At 45.0% G+C, this 14,189-nt stretch overlaps 1 protein-coding gene across 8 annotated transcripts; it reads left to right on the forward strand.

Annotated features, from left to right (window-relative positions):
* The first annotated feature begins 41 nt into the window (after positions 1–41).
* Positions 42–13,824, forward strand: LOC108543612 (ribonuclease P protein subunit p14). 8 transcript variants are annotated; one of them, XM_017894181.1, is made up of 6 exons: positions 42–443; positions 4,447–4,544; positions 4,644–4,728; positions 10,191–10,267; positions 10,595–10,673; positions 11,118–13,824. In XM_017894181.1, exon 6 carries the CDS (start codon positions 11,292–11,294, stop codon positions 11,796–11,798), a length of 507 nt encoding a protein of 168 aa, XP_017749670.1. In that variant the 5' UTR covers positions 42–443; positions 4,447–4,544; positions 4,644–4,728; positions 10,191–10,267; positions 10,595–10,673; positions 11,118–11,291; the 3' UTR covers positions 11,799–13,824. The 8 variants fall into 8 exon arrangements, with proteins under 8 accessions (XP_017749670.1, XP_017749672.1, XP_017749671.1 ...); XM_017894183.1 differs by having other exon boundaries at positions 42–222; positions 4,428–4,544; XM_017894182.1 differs by having other exon boundaries at positions 42–222.
* Positions 13,825–14,189: the final 365 nt, after the last annotated feature.

Here is a 14,189-nt window from a genome sequence, read left to right on the forward strand (position 1 = left end):
TGGATCGGGATTCGCGCCTGGGTCCAAGAAGACGCTGCGCGGTGACGTCATATCCGCCTGGGCGTCAGGCTTCGTGGCGTGGTACGAGGAGAAGCCAAACGTAAAGACACCAGGAGTTTATCGGGCCCAGGTCTGGCTGCTGCCGGGGAGCTTCAAGCCTTTGCGGGTTCTTGCAGCGAATAGGAGTCTGGGCAGGCGTCAGGCTAGTCCGACGGAGAGTGGGTAGGTGGAAGCTCTCCAAAGAGCGGTGGTGATTCGGGAGCCGTCTTAGTTGGCCGCGCCCCGGGCGCATGCGCGGGGCGGGCGGTGCGGTTTGGGCTGCTAGTCCGTTCCGGCCCCGGGCGATGCGTGCCTCCGTACGGCGCCGCGCAGGGTCTCGGCCGCAGAGGCGCGGGCGAGGCTTCGGAACGTGTCCTGAGCGCGCTCCGTGCGCCCGGCGCGAGGTGAGCGCTTAATGGTGGTTGTTGAAAAATACTGAAAGCCACCAAAGTTCTCAACAGTAGGGAAATTGAGCTTTTAAAAGTGATTGATTTAGTCCAAAAACTGGACGTTGCACGTCCACTGTGCACGACACAGTGTTTTAGGGCCTTGGGAAACAGCAGTGAACAAGATAGCAAGATTCTTGGAATGGACTTTCTGTTGGGATGGGGGGGAGTACAGATAAAGATAAACGAGTTACATAATAGTCATAGAAAAAGGCAAATGCTACGAAAAAGAAAGCAGGGACGGGGCATGGGGGTGGGGTGCGGTGTTAGCTGAGAAGGGCACTGGGCCAAACCGATTGAGATTTGAGCTAAGTTAAGGAGGCAAGGGTGTGAGCCCGGTCGCTGCCTGGAGGAAGAGGTTTTCCAGCATGGGGAAAAGCTAGAGCCGAGGCCCAGGGGTGGGAGCGAGACTGGCGCATGCGAAAGAACTAGGCTAGGCCTGTATGGTGGCGGGGATTGAGCGGAGGGAGAATGGCAGGACATGAGGTCAGAGGTGTAGAGGGGGCAGCCCTGCAGAACCTCCAGGCAGAGCCTTGCAGGCTGTTCTAAGGACTTTGGCCTTACTCTGGATAAAACGGGAACCATAGCAAGGTTTTGAGCAGAGGAATGATGTAGTTTGAGTAGATGTTAATGGACTCACGGGCCACCGTAGAGTTGGAGAATTGGGGGAGTAGGGGGAATCAAAAATGTATTACTAATAGGTCAGATTAGGAGCTTCCCTGTGCAGCCACTAAAAAAGGCTGGCTTTAGCCCGGGCGCGGTGGCTCGTGCCTGTAATCCTAGTACTTTGAGGGGGCCGAGGTCGGCGGATCACTTGACGCCAGGAGTTGGAGACCAGCCTGGGCCAACATGGCAAAACCCCATTTGTACTAAAAATGCAAAAGTTAGCTGGGCGTGATGACATATGCCTGTAATCCCAGCTACTCGGGAGGCTGAGGCACAAGAATTGCTTCGACCCGAAGCATTCCAACCTGGGCGACAGAGTGAGACTCCATCTCAAAACAAGCAACAAGACTTTAAAGATGGGGGTGACAGTGACTTCGTGAGCCCACATCTGTGGAGAGCCTGGTGAATATATTTAATACCAGTCTGTACAAAAGTACTTCCCAGTCATCCTCTCCTTTAATCTCAGAACAGCCTGCAGAGGGCAGTGCTGTCATTTGTAAGTTGTTTTTTTTTTTTTTTATTGCAAAAAATACGTGACATAGAATTTATCGTAAGTGGCATTGAATACATTTACAACGCTGTGCAGCCGTCACCACTGTCCATCTCGTGGACGTTGTGTAAGTCTTCGTTTTACTGGCATTTAAGCCCTGGGCGTAATTTCACTCCCCTACTTTAGGCAGCCAGCTCCATCAAGGCAGTAACACTAAAAAACATTTATGTGCCAAGCAATGAAAGAAACAGATTGAGGTTTCTTGTTTGCCCTGCCCTTGTAGTTAGGGGAGACTCTGGTGACTGGGAAAGAAGCATCAGGTAAGTATTGCCGCTGTCCTGAAACCAAGGATTCTCTTGAATATATAGCCTTACCACTGTCACTTTTCCCTCCTTTGAATACCTACTTTGTGTCATAGTATTAGAGTATTTTTTGTTTGTTTTGGAGACAGGGTGATGCTGTGTCACCCAGGCTGGAGTGCAGTGGTACAATCACAGTGCACTGTATCCTTAACCTCCCAGAGTCAAACTATCCTCCCACCTCAGCCCCTGGAGTAGCTGGAACTACAGGCACACACTACCATGCCTGGCTAATTTAAATTTTTTTTTCTTTTTTTTTTTTTTTTTTTTTTTTTTGAGCCGGAGTCTAGCCTCTGTCGCCCAGGCTGGAGTGCAGTGGCCGGATCTCAGCTCACCTGCAAGCTCCGCCTCCCGGGGTTTACGCCATTTCTTCCTGCCTCAGCGTCCCGATAGCCCTGGACTACAGGCGCCCGCCACCTCGCCCGGCTAGTTTTTTTTTATTTTTTTAGTAGAGACGGGGTTTCACCGTGTTAGCCAGGATGGTCTCGATCTCCTGACCTCGTGATCCGCCCGTCTCGGCCTCCCAAAGTGCAGGGGGGCGGGACAGGGGGTGGGGGGCGGGTGGGATTACAGGCTTGAGTCCACCGCCGCCCCCCAAATTTTTTTTTTTTTTTAAGAGACAGGGTCTCACTATGTTTCCCAGGCTGGTCTCAAACTCCTGGCCTCCCAAACTGTTGAGATTACAGGCATGATTACCACGCCAGGTCCCAAAGTATTAATGTTTGTTGAATGGATTGGTAGATGTAGCTCCTTGACCCTGACTTCTTTTCTCCAGAGGTCACCATCTGGGAGTGGTTGAAATTGGGTCTAACCCAGAGTGATTTTGGAAATGCTGGTCTATAGCTCTGTGACCTTGGATAAGTCTCTTTCCTTGATTGGGCCTCAGTTTCCTGGTCCCTGCAGTGGGGGATCCATATATTAAACAAATAGACGATGTTAAGAGATTGCATAACATGGGGACTTAATTTAGAACAGGGTGTCAGAGAAGACCTCCATGAAGAGGTGACATTTAAACTGAAAGTTGAAGGATGAATAGGACCTATCCAGGGGAGAGCAAGGTTGGCGGGGAGCCAAGGAAAGGAACTGTCTGCAGAGAGATGAGCATGTTCTACGTTCTTGAAAGTTCAAACCTTTTAGAAGCTGCATCGAGTGCCCATTCCAGGAATCCCTCTTCTCAACCCCTGTGCTGTTTAAGCTCAGTCGTTCACAGTCAGTCTTGCACAGACCTGGCTTTCCGACAGAGAGCAGGCAGACCCAGGATGGGAGGAGATGGCAGAACGACCACCCCTCATTCTTCTCTTTGTGTTCTGTGTTGACTGAGAGTAAACAAGAGGATCTTCTTGTTTACTTTTCAAATCTTAAGATTTTACTCCTTTATGCCATTTTTTTGGATAAAGAGGCATCATAACTGGTCTTGAGCGAGCTCAGAGTGGTTGGAATCTCTGGGTACCCTTGGGCAGATGATACCTACGTTTACTAAACCTCTGTGTCATCTTCTCAAAAATGGGAATAATATCGCTTACCTCAGGAGCATTTTGAAGACAAGCTAAGGCACGTGAAATGTTTAGCACAGAGCTGAGTGCTCATAAGGAAAATTATTAGCCAAAATTATGTTATTAGGTTTTAAGTAAGAGTACAGTAATTTGGCATATACCGAATATAGAAACTTCTTTTGTCTTTGTATCGGTAACCTTAGTTTGACCAGAATTAGATGAGTTACTGTGCCCAGAAGTCTTTTAAAAACCAAACAGGCGGCTGGGCACGGTGGCTCACGCCTGTAATCCTGGCACTTTGGGAGGCCAAGGCGGGCGTATCACAAGGTTAGGAGTTCGAGACCAGCCTGACCAATATGGTGAAACCCCGTCTCTACTAAAAATACAAAAAAGTTAGCCAGGCGTGGTGGCACATGCCTGTAATCCCAGCTACTTGGGAGGCTGAGGCAGGAGAATTGCTTGAACCCGGGAGGCGGAGTTTGCAGTGAGCCAAGATTGCGCCACTGCACTCCAGCCTGGGTGACCAAGCGAGACTCCTCCAAAACAAAAAACAAAAAAAATAGGAAGGCCGGACCTGATGGGCACATTTGTAATCCCAGCACTTTGGGAGGCTGAGGTGGGCAAACTGCTTGAGCCCAGGAGTTTGAAACTAGCCTGGGCAACATGGTGAAACCCTGTCTGTACAAAAATACAAAAATTTGCTGGATGTGGTGGCATGTGCCTAGAGTCCCAGCTACTCAGGAGGCTGAGGCAGGAGGATCACCTGAGCCTGGAGAGCCTGAGGTGGAGGCTACAATGAACTGTGATTGCACCACTGCACTTCAGCCTAGATGACAGGGTGAGACCCTGCCTTCAAACAAACAAAAAAAAAACCCAAATAGGCCAAATTCTCATCAAAACTATGAAAAATAGCATGTGCATTGGTCATTTCTAGCCCTCTTGACTTACTGTAGGTGTGATCAGCACTGGAAAAGATGCCTGCCCCTGCTGCCACATATGAAAGAGTAGTTTACAAAAACCCTTCCGAGTACCACTACATGAAAGTCTGCCTGTAAGTTTAGTTTTCTAAGTTCTATTTTAGATTACTTTTCTAACATCAATCTGAATAGAATGAAATTTAATATGTCTTTTTTTTTCTTTTTTTTTTTAGAGAATTACAAGATTGTGGAGTTGGACTGAATGCTGCACAGTTCAAACAGCTACTGATTTCGGCTGTGAAGGACCTGTTTGGGGAGGTATGGAATCACTTGGTAGATTGAACATTCCAAAGATCTTTGTAAGAAATACAGAAAGAGGCTGGGCGCAGTGGCTCATGCCTGTAATCCCAGCAATTTGGAGGCCTGTAATCCCAGCAATTTGATCACGAGGTCAAGAGGTCGAGACCATCCTGGCCAACATGGTGAAACCCCATCTCTACTAAAAATACAAAAATAAGCCAGGTGTGGTGGTACATGCCTGTAATCCTAGCTACTTGGGAGGCTGAGTCGGGAGAATTGCTTGAACCTGGGAGGCGGAGGTTGCAGTTAGCTGAGATCGCACCACTGCACTCCAGCCTGGCGACAGAGCAAGACTCTTTGTCTCAAAAAAAAGAAAGAAATACAGAAAGAATGCTTTTCTTTTCTTTTCTTTTTGTTTTTTTTTTTTTTTTTTTTTGAGACGGAGTCTCGCTCTTGGCCTGGGCTGGAGCTGCGTGGCGGATCTCAGCTCACTGCGGGCTCCGGCCCCTCCCCGGGTTCAGCCATTCTGCTGCCTCAGGCCTCCCAGTAGCTGGCGACTACAGGCCCCCGGGCCACCTCGCCCGGCTAGTTTTTTGTATTTGTATTAGTAGAGAGGGTTTCACCATGTTAGCCAGGATGGTCTCGATCTCCTGACCCTCGCGTGCATCCGCCCGCCTCGGCGCCTCCAAAGCCTGGCTGCGGTATTACAGGGCTTGGAGCCACGGCGCCCAGCCTAAGAATGCTTTTCAAACATTAAAAAAAAATTTTTTTTAATTATACAACTCTGTATTTTAAAATGTTTTATTCATGTATTGTAATAAACACATGTGTATTCCTTTTTTTCCTCCTTCATCGTCTCTACCCTGCTACCCTTCCCAGCCTCTGGTAATCACCAATCTACTTTCTATCCTCATGAGATCTACTCCTTTTTTTTTTTTTCTTTTTTTTTTTTTGAGATGGAGTCTTGCTCTGTTGCCCAGGCTAGAGTGCAGTGGCATATTCTCGGCTTACTGCAGCCTCTGCCTCCCAGGTTCAAGGGATCTTCCTGCCTTAGCCCCCGCCAGTAGCTGAGATTACAGGCACACGCTACCATGCCCAGCTAATGTTTGTATTTTTTCTAGAGACAGGGTTTCGCCATGTTGGCCAGGCTGGTCTTGAACTCCTGACCTCAGGTGATCCACCCTCCTCGGGCTGCCAAAGTGCTGGGATTACAGGCAGTGAGCCACTGCACCTGGCAAGATCTGCTCTTTTAGCTCTCACATACGAGTGAGAACATGCAACAGTTGTCTTTCTGTGCTTGGCTTACTTCACTTAACAAAATGGCCTCCAGTTCTATTCATGGTGCTGCAAATGACAGAATTTCATCTTTTTTTTTATGACTGAGTAATATTCCATTGTAACATATACCACTTTTTTTTTTTATCCATTGATGGACGCTTAAGTTCTGTATTTTGGCTATTGGGAATAGTACTGCAATAAATGTGAGAGTGCGTATGTCTTTTTGTTGTTTTTCTCCCGCCTTGGCATCCCAAATTGCTGGGATTACAGCATGAGCCCATACACCCAGCTGCACATGTCTTTTTGAATTGATTTCCTTTCCCTTGGATTTCTGCTTAGTAGTAGACTTGCTGGATTAAATGGTATTCTATTTTTAGTTTAGTTTCTTTTGTTTTTTGTTTTTGAGATGAAGTCTTGCTGTGATGCCCAGGGTGGAGTGCAGTGGCATGGTCATGGCTCACTACAGCCTCAACCGCCCAAGCTCAAGTGATTTTCCCACCCCAGAATCCCTAGTAGCTGGGACCACAGGCATATGTACCACCAAGCCAATTTTTTTACTTGCAGAGACAAAGTCTCACCATGTTGCCCAGGCTCCTGGACTCAAGCAATCCTCTTTCCTTGGCCTCCCAAAGTTCTGGGATTATAAACATGAACCACTGCACCTGACCTATTTTTAGTTTTTTGGGAAACCTCCATGCTGTTCTCCATAGTGGTTGTACAGTTACATTCCTCCCAGTAGTGTATGAGGGTTCCCCGAAAGATTATTTTATTTATTTATTTTTTTGAGATGGAGTCTTGCGCTGTCGCCCAGGCTGGAGTGCGTTGGCACAACCTCCGCCCGCCCGGATTCAAGCGATTCTCCTGCCTCAACCTCCCGAGTAGCTGGGACTACAGGCGCCTGCCACCACGCCCAGCTAATTTTTGTATTCCCCTAGAGATTATTTTAAAACTGTGTTTGAAATTGCAGAAGTAAACTTTCAGAAGTGATGAATTTTGTTGGATTTATTCTAATATGCCTTCTGTTTTACAAGGAACACGGTAGACAAATGTTTGTTGTGGCACAGTGCTACTCAAAGTGTGGCCTAGACTGGCAACCTGCAAACTCTTTGCCCATCTTGAAGAGATAAGGAATTTGCAGCTAGTACACTACCACTTTTAATGAGAAAGTCTCCTTATGGTCCAGGCGCAGTGGCTCACTCCTGTAATCCCAGCTCTTCGGGAGGCTGAGGCGAGCGGATCACGTAAGGTCAGGAGTTTGAGACTAGCCTAGACAACATGGTGAAACCTTGTCTCTACTAAAAATACAAGAATTAGCTGGGCGTGGTGGCACATGCCTGTAGTCCTAGCTACTTGGAAGCCTGATGGAAGAGAATTGCTTGAACCTGGGAGGCGGAGGTTGCAGTGAGCCCAGATCACGCCACTGCATTCCAGCCTGGGCGACAGAACAAGACTCTGTCTCAAAAAAAAAAAAAAAAAAAAAAGCCTCCTTATGAAAAAAAGAACTGAACTAAACACAGTGATTAATGATACTATTGGTTTACACTCTGATTCAACTCCTTATTTTGTCATAGACCGACACTTTAAGCAGATTTGAGAAAAGAAGTAGAGAAGTAGAGTTTTAGAAGTTGAGAGAAGACAGAGGATGCTCAGGAAATTATTTTCTGATTCATATAGTCTGTCAAATCAAAATATGCTAAGTACCTCATCAAAATTTAAAGCCTCGGCTGGGTGCGGTGGCTCACACCTGTAATCCCAGCACTTTGGGAGGCCGAGGCGGGCAGATCACAAGGTCAGGAGATCGAGACCATGGTGAAACCCCGTCTCTACTAAAAATACAAAAAAATTTAGCCGGGCGTGGTGGCGGGCGCCTGTAGTCCCAGCTACTGGGGAGGCTGAGGCAGGAGAATGGTGTGAACCCGGGAGGCGGAGCTTGCAGTGAGCTGAGATCCGGCCACTGCACCCCAGCCAGGGCGACAGAGCGAGACTCCGTCTCAAAAAAAAAAAAAAAAAAATTTAAAGCCTCTGCAAAAGACTTTTTAAGAGGATGAAAAGGCCAGGCATGGTAGCTCACAGCTATAATCCCACCACTTTGAGAAGCCAAGTGGGTGGATCAGTTGAGCCCAGGAGTTCCAGACCAGCCTGGGTATCTGGTGAAACCCCGTCTCTATAAAAAAAATTTGAAAAATTGAGCCAGGTGTGGTGGTGTGCACCTATAGTCCCAACTAGTCAAGAGACTGGGATGGGAGGATTGCTTGAGCCCAAGAGCTCAAGGTTGCTGTAAGTGGTGATCACACCACCATGGCTGGGGGTGGGGGTGGGAAAGGATGAAAAGATGAATTACATACTAGGGGAAAATATTTGTAAACCACGTATCCAACAAAGGACTATAGTGTTTAGAATATATAAATGACACTTGGCCTGGTGCAGTGGCTCATGCCCGCAATCCCAACACTTTGAGAGACCAAGGCAGGAAGATTTCTTGAGGTCAGGAGTTCGAGGCTGTAGTGAACTCTGATTGCACCACTGCATGCAGCCTGGGCAACAGAACAAGACCCTGTCTCAATAATAATAACACGCGGGTTTGGTGGCTCACGCCTGTAATCCCAGCACTTTGGGAGGCTGAGGTGGGTTGATCGCCTGAGGTCAGGAGTTGGAGACCATCCTGGCCAACATGGCAAAACCCCGTCTCTGCTAAAACTATAAAAACTAGCCAGGTGTGGTGGCACATACCTGTAACCAGCTATTCGGGAGACTAAGGCAGGAGAATCACTTGAACCTGGGAGGCAGAGGTTGCAGTGAGCAAAGATCACCAGGGCACTCTAGCCAGGGTGACAGAGCGAGATTCTTGTCTCAAGAAAATAATATTAATAATAATAAAGAAGTATCAAAACTCAGCCAAACGATTCAATTAGAAATTTGAATTGTTTGGCAAAAACATTAACAGACATTTTACTAAAGAGAATGTATGGTTTTGGCAAAGAAGCATATGGAAAGATGTTTAACATTAGCCATTAGGGAAATGCACATTAATGGCACAATGAGATACCACAGCATACCTAGCAGAGTGACTGAAATAAAAAATAACAACTTTAAATGCTAGCAAGAATGTGCAGAAACTGGATCACTCATACACTATAGTGAGTATGTAAAATAGTGCAGCCGCTCTGGAACGTAGTTTGGCAGTGTCTTTTTTTTTTTTTGGTAAAATTACATAGAGCCACACACAGGTATAAATATGAGTAGACATACAGTTGGTAAAATCTGAATAACCTCTGGATTGTACCAATACCACTTTTCTAGTTTTACTACTGTAATGTAGTTACACAGGACATTGACATTGCAGGAGGCTGGATGAAGAGTGCATGGAACCTCCCTGTACATTTTTTTTTAATTAATTATTTATTTTTGAGACGAAGTTTTGCTCTTATTGCCCAGGCTGGTGTGCAATGGCACGATCTTGCCTCACTGCAACCTCCGCCTCCCAGGTAGCTGGGATTACAGGCATGCGCCACCACACCGGGCTAATTTTGTATTTTTAGTAAAAATGGGGTTTCTCCGTGTTGATCAGGCTGGTCTCAAACTCCCAACCTCAGGTGATCCGCCCCCCCCTTGGCCTCCCAAAGTGCTGGGATTACAGGCATGAGCCACTGTGCCTGGCCAATCCCTGTACATTTCTTTGTGATCTCTTGTGAGTCTATAGTTTTTCTAAATACAAAATTAAAAAAATATATATGTCTGTGTGTACCTATGTGTCAGGTAGAAAACCTTGTTCCTGGGGTTTATATAGCTGCGAACAAACAGACATGGCCTCTGCCACATGGACTAATGTCTCGGTTCTTGTAATAGGAAAACATGTTGGACAATTAGTGACAAGAATAAAGGGAATTATAAAAGAGAAGGTGTGGTGTCCTGTACAGGAAAGAACATAACAAGCTGAGTTTGTCTCAACTTGAAAATCGGTCAAGGAACAATTTAAATGAAGACTCAAAGGATGAGGGACATCAGCCATATGCAGAGGTGTAGGCAGAACATGCTAGGCAGAGAGAGCTGTAAGTAAGTAGGCAACTAAAGCGCCAGCACCATTAAATAAAATACTGCTTTTGTGGAGGAGAAAATCTGAAAACTCAATGGTTGTCAAAAGTTGATAAGCATTCAAGAATAATAGTGAGAATAGCCTGCTAATAGCATTATTCCACATTCAGGTTGATGCTGCCTTACCTTTGGACATCCTAACCTATGAAGAGAAGACCTTGTCAGCCATCTTGAGAATATGTAGCAGGTATGACAGAGAGTGGGACATTTATAGTATAACAGGGCAGAGAGAGACCGATGGAGAAATAGAGCAAAAATGCTCTTCTGAGAATGAGAATTTTTTTGTTGTGAACTCTGAGCAGCTTTTGCGAATTTAAACTGGGATGAATATGAACATTCATCCACCAGAAACTTGTACTCTAGAGAGGGCAAAACTTAGGATTTGGTTACAGCTGGAGTTTCCCATTGATGGTTACAGTTGCAAAGTCAGAAGTGAATATTTTAGAAATCTTAGTTGAGGTTCATTTTGTTCTCTGCCTGTGACACAGTGTGTATTTTCTCGATATTTCTGCAGTGGTCTTGTCAAATTGTGGAGCTCTTTGACCCTGTTAGGATCCTATAAAGGCAAAAAATGTGCTTTCCGGGTGATTCAGGTAAAGACTATTTCCTCACATATTCCAAACAAGATTGAGTGGTGGGTCGACTGCTTCTTAATATACTCAACTCATTTTTGTGCTTGCATAAATGTAATATGATTAAAATGATTTAAGTAGGGGAAAATAAAGGACTTGATTGTTTCCAAAAATGTGAGCCAGAGCACTTCGATTTTAAATTCTGTGGGAGATGTTTTGGGATAAAACTTGCAATCCTGTGGTTAAGGCTTATTTTTCATTTAACGCTTAAAGCTTTGTGTGTTATATATTGGTATGCTCTTTTTGAGCTGTGAGTACTTGTTACTGAAGGCATCCTCTCAGGATGCTCTGTAAAATGCTCCTACATCAGTTTTGTTAATCCTGTAAAACTGGGCATGTTTCCCCATTGCCCTGTGCTTCAGTGGAGTTTCTCCCGATGCTTTAACCTTTTTCTTTCTCTTGTAGGTTTCTCCATTTCTCCTTGCATTATCTGGTAATAGTAGGGAACTAGTATTGGATTGAATGAATAGTCTTCCATTTTGGAAACATTCCTCCACTCTCATATTTATTTTTTGGTGCCTGCATGTTTGAAGACTGAAGCAGGCTAAAAGCTCTTGATGAAATTTGTGGGTGCTGAAGATGTTCCCACTAATTTCCAGCCATCGCTTTTGGTGGGGTGGGCTTTGGAGGACAGTCTGCCTGAACCTACCAGTGCTGACCCTGCAGCACTTTCAGCATATGCACATCAAAGTTGGAGACCGCGCTGAACTTAGGAGGGCCTTCACACAGACAGATGTGGCTACCTTCTCAGAATTAACGGGGGATGTCAATCCTTTGCATTTAAATGAAGACTTTGCAAAACACACCAAGTTTGGAAATACAATTGTACATGGAGTTTTAATCAATGGACTTATCTCAGCTCTCCTGGGAACTAAAATGCCAGGGCCAGGTTGTGTATTTCTTTCCCAGGAAATTAGCTTTCCAGCCCCTTTATATATTGGAGAAGTTGTTTTAGCTTCTGCAGAAGTGAAAAAGCTGAAGCGGTTCATTGCTATTATTGCAGTGTCATGTTCTGTAATAGAAAGTAAAAAGACTGTTATGGAAGGCTGGGTTAAAGTTATGGTTCCAGAAGCTCCCAAATCCTGAAATATGTGTTTAAAGATGCAACCTCAAACACCAATGCTGTAGTTAAAGAGCCTCTGGGGAAATGGATTGCTGCTTTTCACCAAAGAATGGTTGATAGGCCCAGAAGCCCATCTTAGTTAGGGGAAGAGAGCAGGTAGAGTGTTGTTCAAATGCCAACTTTCCAGTTTGGTCTTATGCTTCATGCAGACTTGAGTGTATGCAGGATTTTCATTATCTGCCTGGCTTTTTTGTTTTTTGCTTTTTAATTCAAGAAGTGGGCTGGGCCCAGCGGCTCATGCCTATAATCCTGGCATTTTGGGAGGCTGCGGCAGGCAGATCACTTGAGGTCGGGAGTCCAAGACCAGCCTGGCCAACATGGTAAAACCCCATCACTACCAAAAAAAAAAAAATACAACTATCTGTGCTTGGTGACTTGGCCCTGTAGACCCAGCTGCTCGAGAGGCTGAGGTGGGAGAATTGCTTGGGCCTGAGAGCTGGAGGTTATGGTGAGACTGAGATCGTACCACTGCACTGTAGTCTGGGTGACAGAGCGAGACCCTGTCTCAAAAAAGAAAAAAGTATTGGGAAGGTTATTTGAAGACTCTAGCTTTAAATCAGGCATGGCGGCTCACGCCTGTAATCCTGGCATTTTGGGAGGCCGAGGCAGGCGAATCACTTGAGGTCATGAGTTCAAGACCAGCCTGGCCAACATATGAAACCCCATCTGTACTAAAAATACAAAAGCTAACTGGGTGTGGTGGCGGGCACCTGTAATCCCAGCTACTTGGGAGGCTGAAGCAGGAGAATCGCTTGAACCTGGGAGGTTGCAGTGAGCCGAAATCATACCATTGCACTTCATCCTGGGTGACAGAGCAAAACTCCACCTCAGAAAAAAAAAAAGAGAGATTGTACTTTTAGGAATTCAGACCTAGATAGATTTGCATTTGGATAACAGAACCCTACCTATATTTTTGTAGAAGCAGCTTCTCACTGAATTGTAACTGTAACAATTGTTGAAGGTAAAAATAGAAGTTGGGTCATCTTTGAACACCTACTTTTTATCATTGAATATTTTTAGGCCCTGTTCTTCAGTATCTGAGTCACAAGGTGGCATCTTGGTCTACCTTCAGTGAGACTTGCGTTTCACGGGAGGGGCGTATGTGCATCCTTGGTCTCAGTTATGTAAACTCTCTGATCTATAAAGTAGTGGTAACACATGCCACATGGGATAGTTGGTGGAAATGATAGATGGAGTTAAGCACAGGACCCAGTCTCTCAGCAGTAGCTTCTAATTATTGTTGCCCATTTCCCCTGCAACTGAGGTGAGAGGTTTTCCTGAGTTTGAAGCTGACTGGCCCACAGTTAAACATAACAGACCAGTCTTTCAGGGTGTCAAGCAACCTCTATTAGTGTTCTTAAGTACAGTTCCTGTTTTAAAAGTTCAGAGTATTCCTTGAAAATTTGGATTTACCTCTCGTTATATGAATAATACATGCTTATAGTAAAAAAAAAAAAAAAAAAAATTGTAAGAAATAAAAAAATATTAAGACGACTATGGAGACCAAATTCTTAAGACTTCGGGAGCTGGGGGCCAGGGAGGTTATATTGAAGGGAAGATGTACCTAACATGTTAGTACTAAATGGCCATCCCAACACAGCCAACACTTTTGTTTCCATTTTTTAATAACATTGAAATGTAATTCACATACCATAAAATTCACCTTTTTAAAGTGTGCATTTCAGTGGTTTTCAGAATATCCACAGTTGTACAAATATCACCAAATCAAATTTTTTTAGCATTTTCATCCCCAAAAGAAACCCCATTAGCAGTCAATCCATTTATCTTCTCCAGTCCTAGGGAGTCACCAGTCTACTTTCTGTGTCTGTGGATTTCCCTATTCTGGACATTTCATATAAGTTCATACAATATATGGTCCTTTGGAACTGGCTTCTTCGATATAGCATGTTTTCAGGGTTCATCCATTTTATAGCATGTATCAGTACATTTTATTTTATGGCTGAATAATATTCCATTGTATTTACCCATCCATCAGTTGATATTTGGATTATTTTTGCTTTTTGACTGTTAATGTTAGGAACATTATAGAAAAGGTTTTTATGTGCACAGGTTTTAAATTCCACGAGTGGAATTGCTGGATCATGTAACTTTAATATAAAGAATTGTCAAATTGGTCTTGAAATTACTATTGGGCATGAGGTGGTATCTCATTGTAGTTATGATTTCCATGTATCTTATGTCAGCCAGTACATTCAAGACAATCTATGACAGAATTTTTAATTTTTACCCAGAGAGCAGCTGAACAGACGACTAGAAATAATTATTCTAGGCCAGGCGTGGTGGCTCACGCCTGTAATCTCAGCACTTTGGGAGACTGAGGCGGGCGGATCACG

Source organism: Rhinopithecus bieti, unplaced genomic scaffold (assembly GCF_001698545.2).
Source record: "Rhinopithecus bieti isolate Rb0 unplaced genomic scaffold, ASM169854v2 scaffold_21649, whole genome shotgun sequence".
In the NCBI taxonomy this organism is placed as follows: Eukaryota; Metazoa; Chordata; class Mammalia; order Primates; family Cercopithecidae; genus Rhinopithecus; species Rhinopithecus bieti.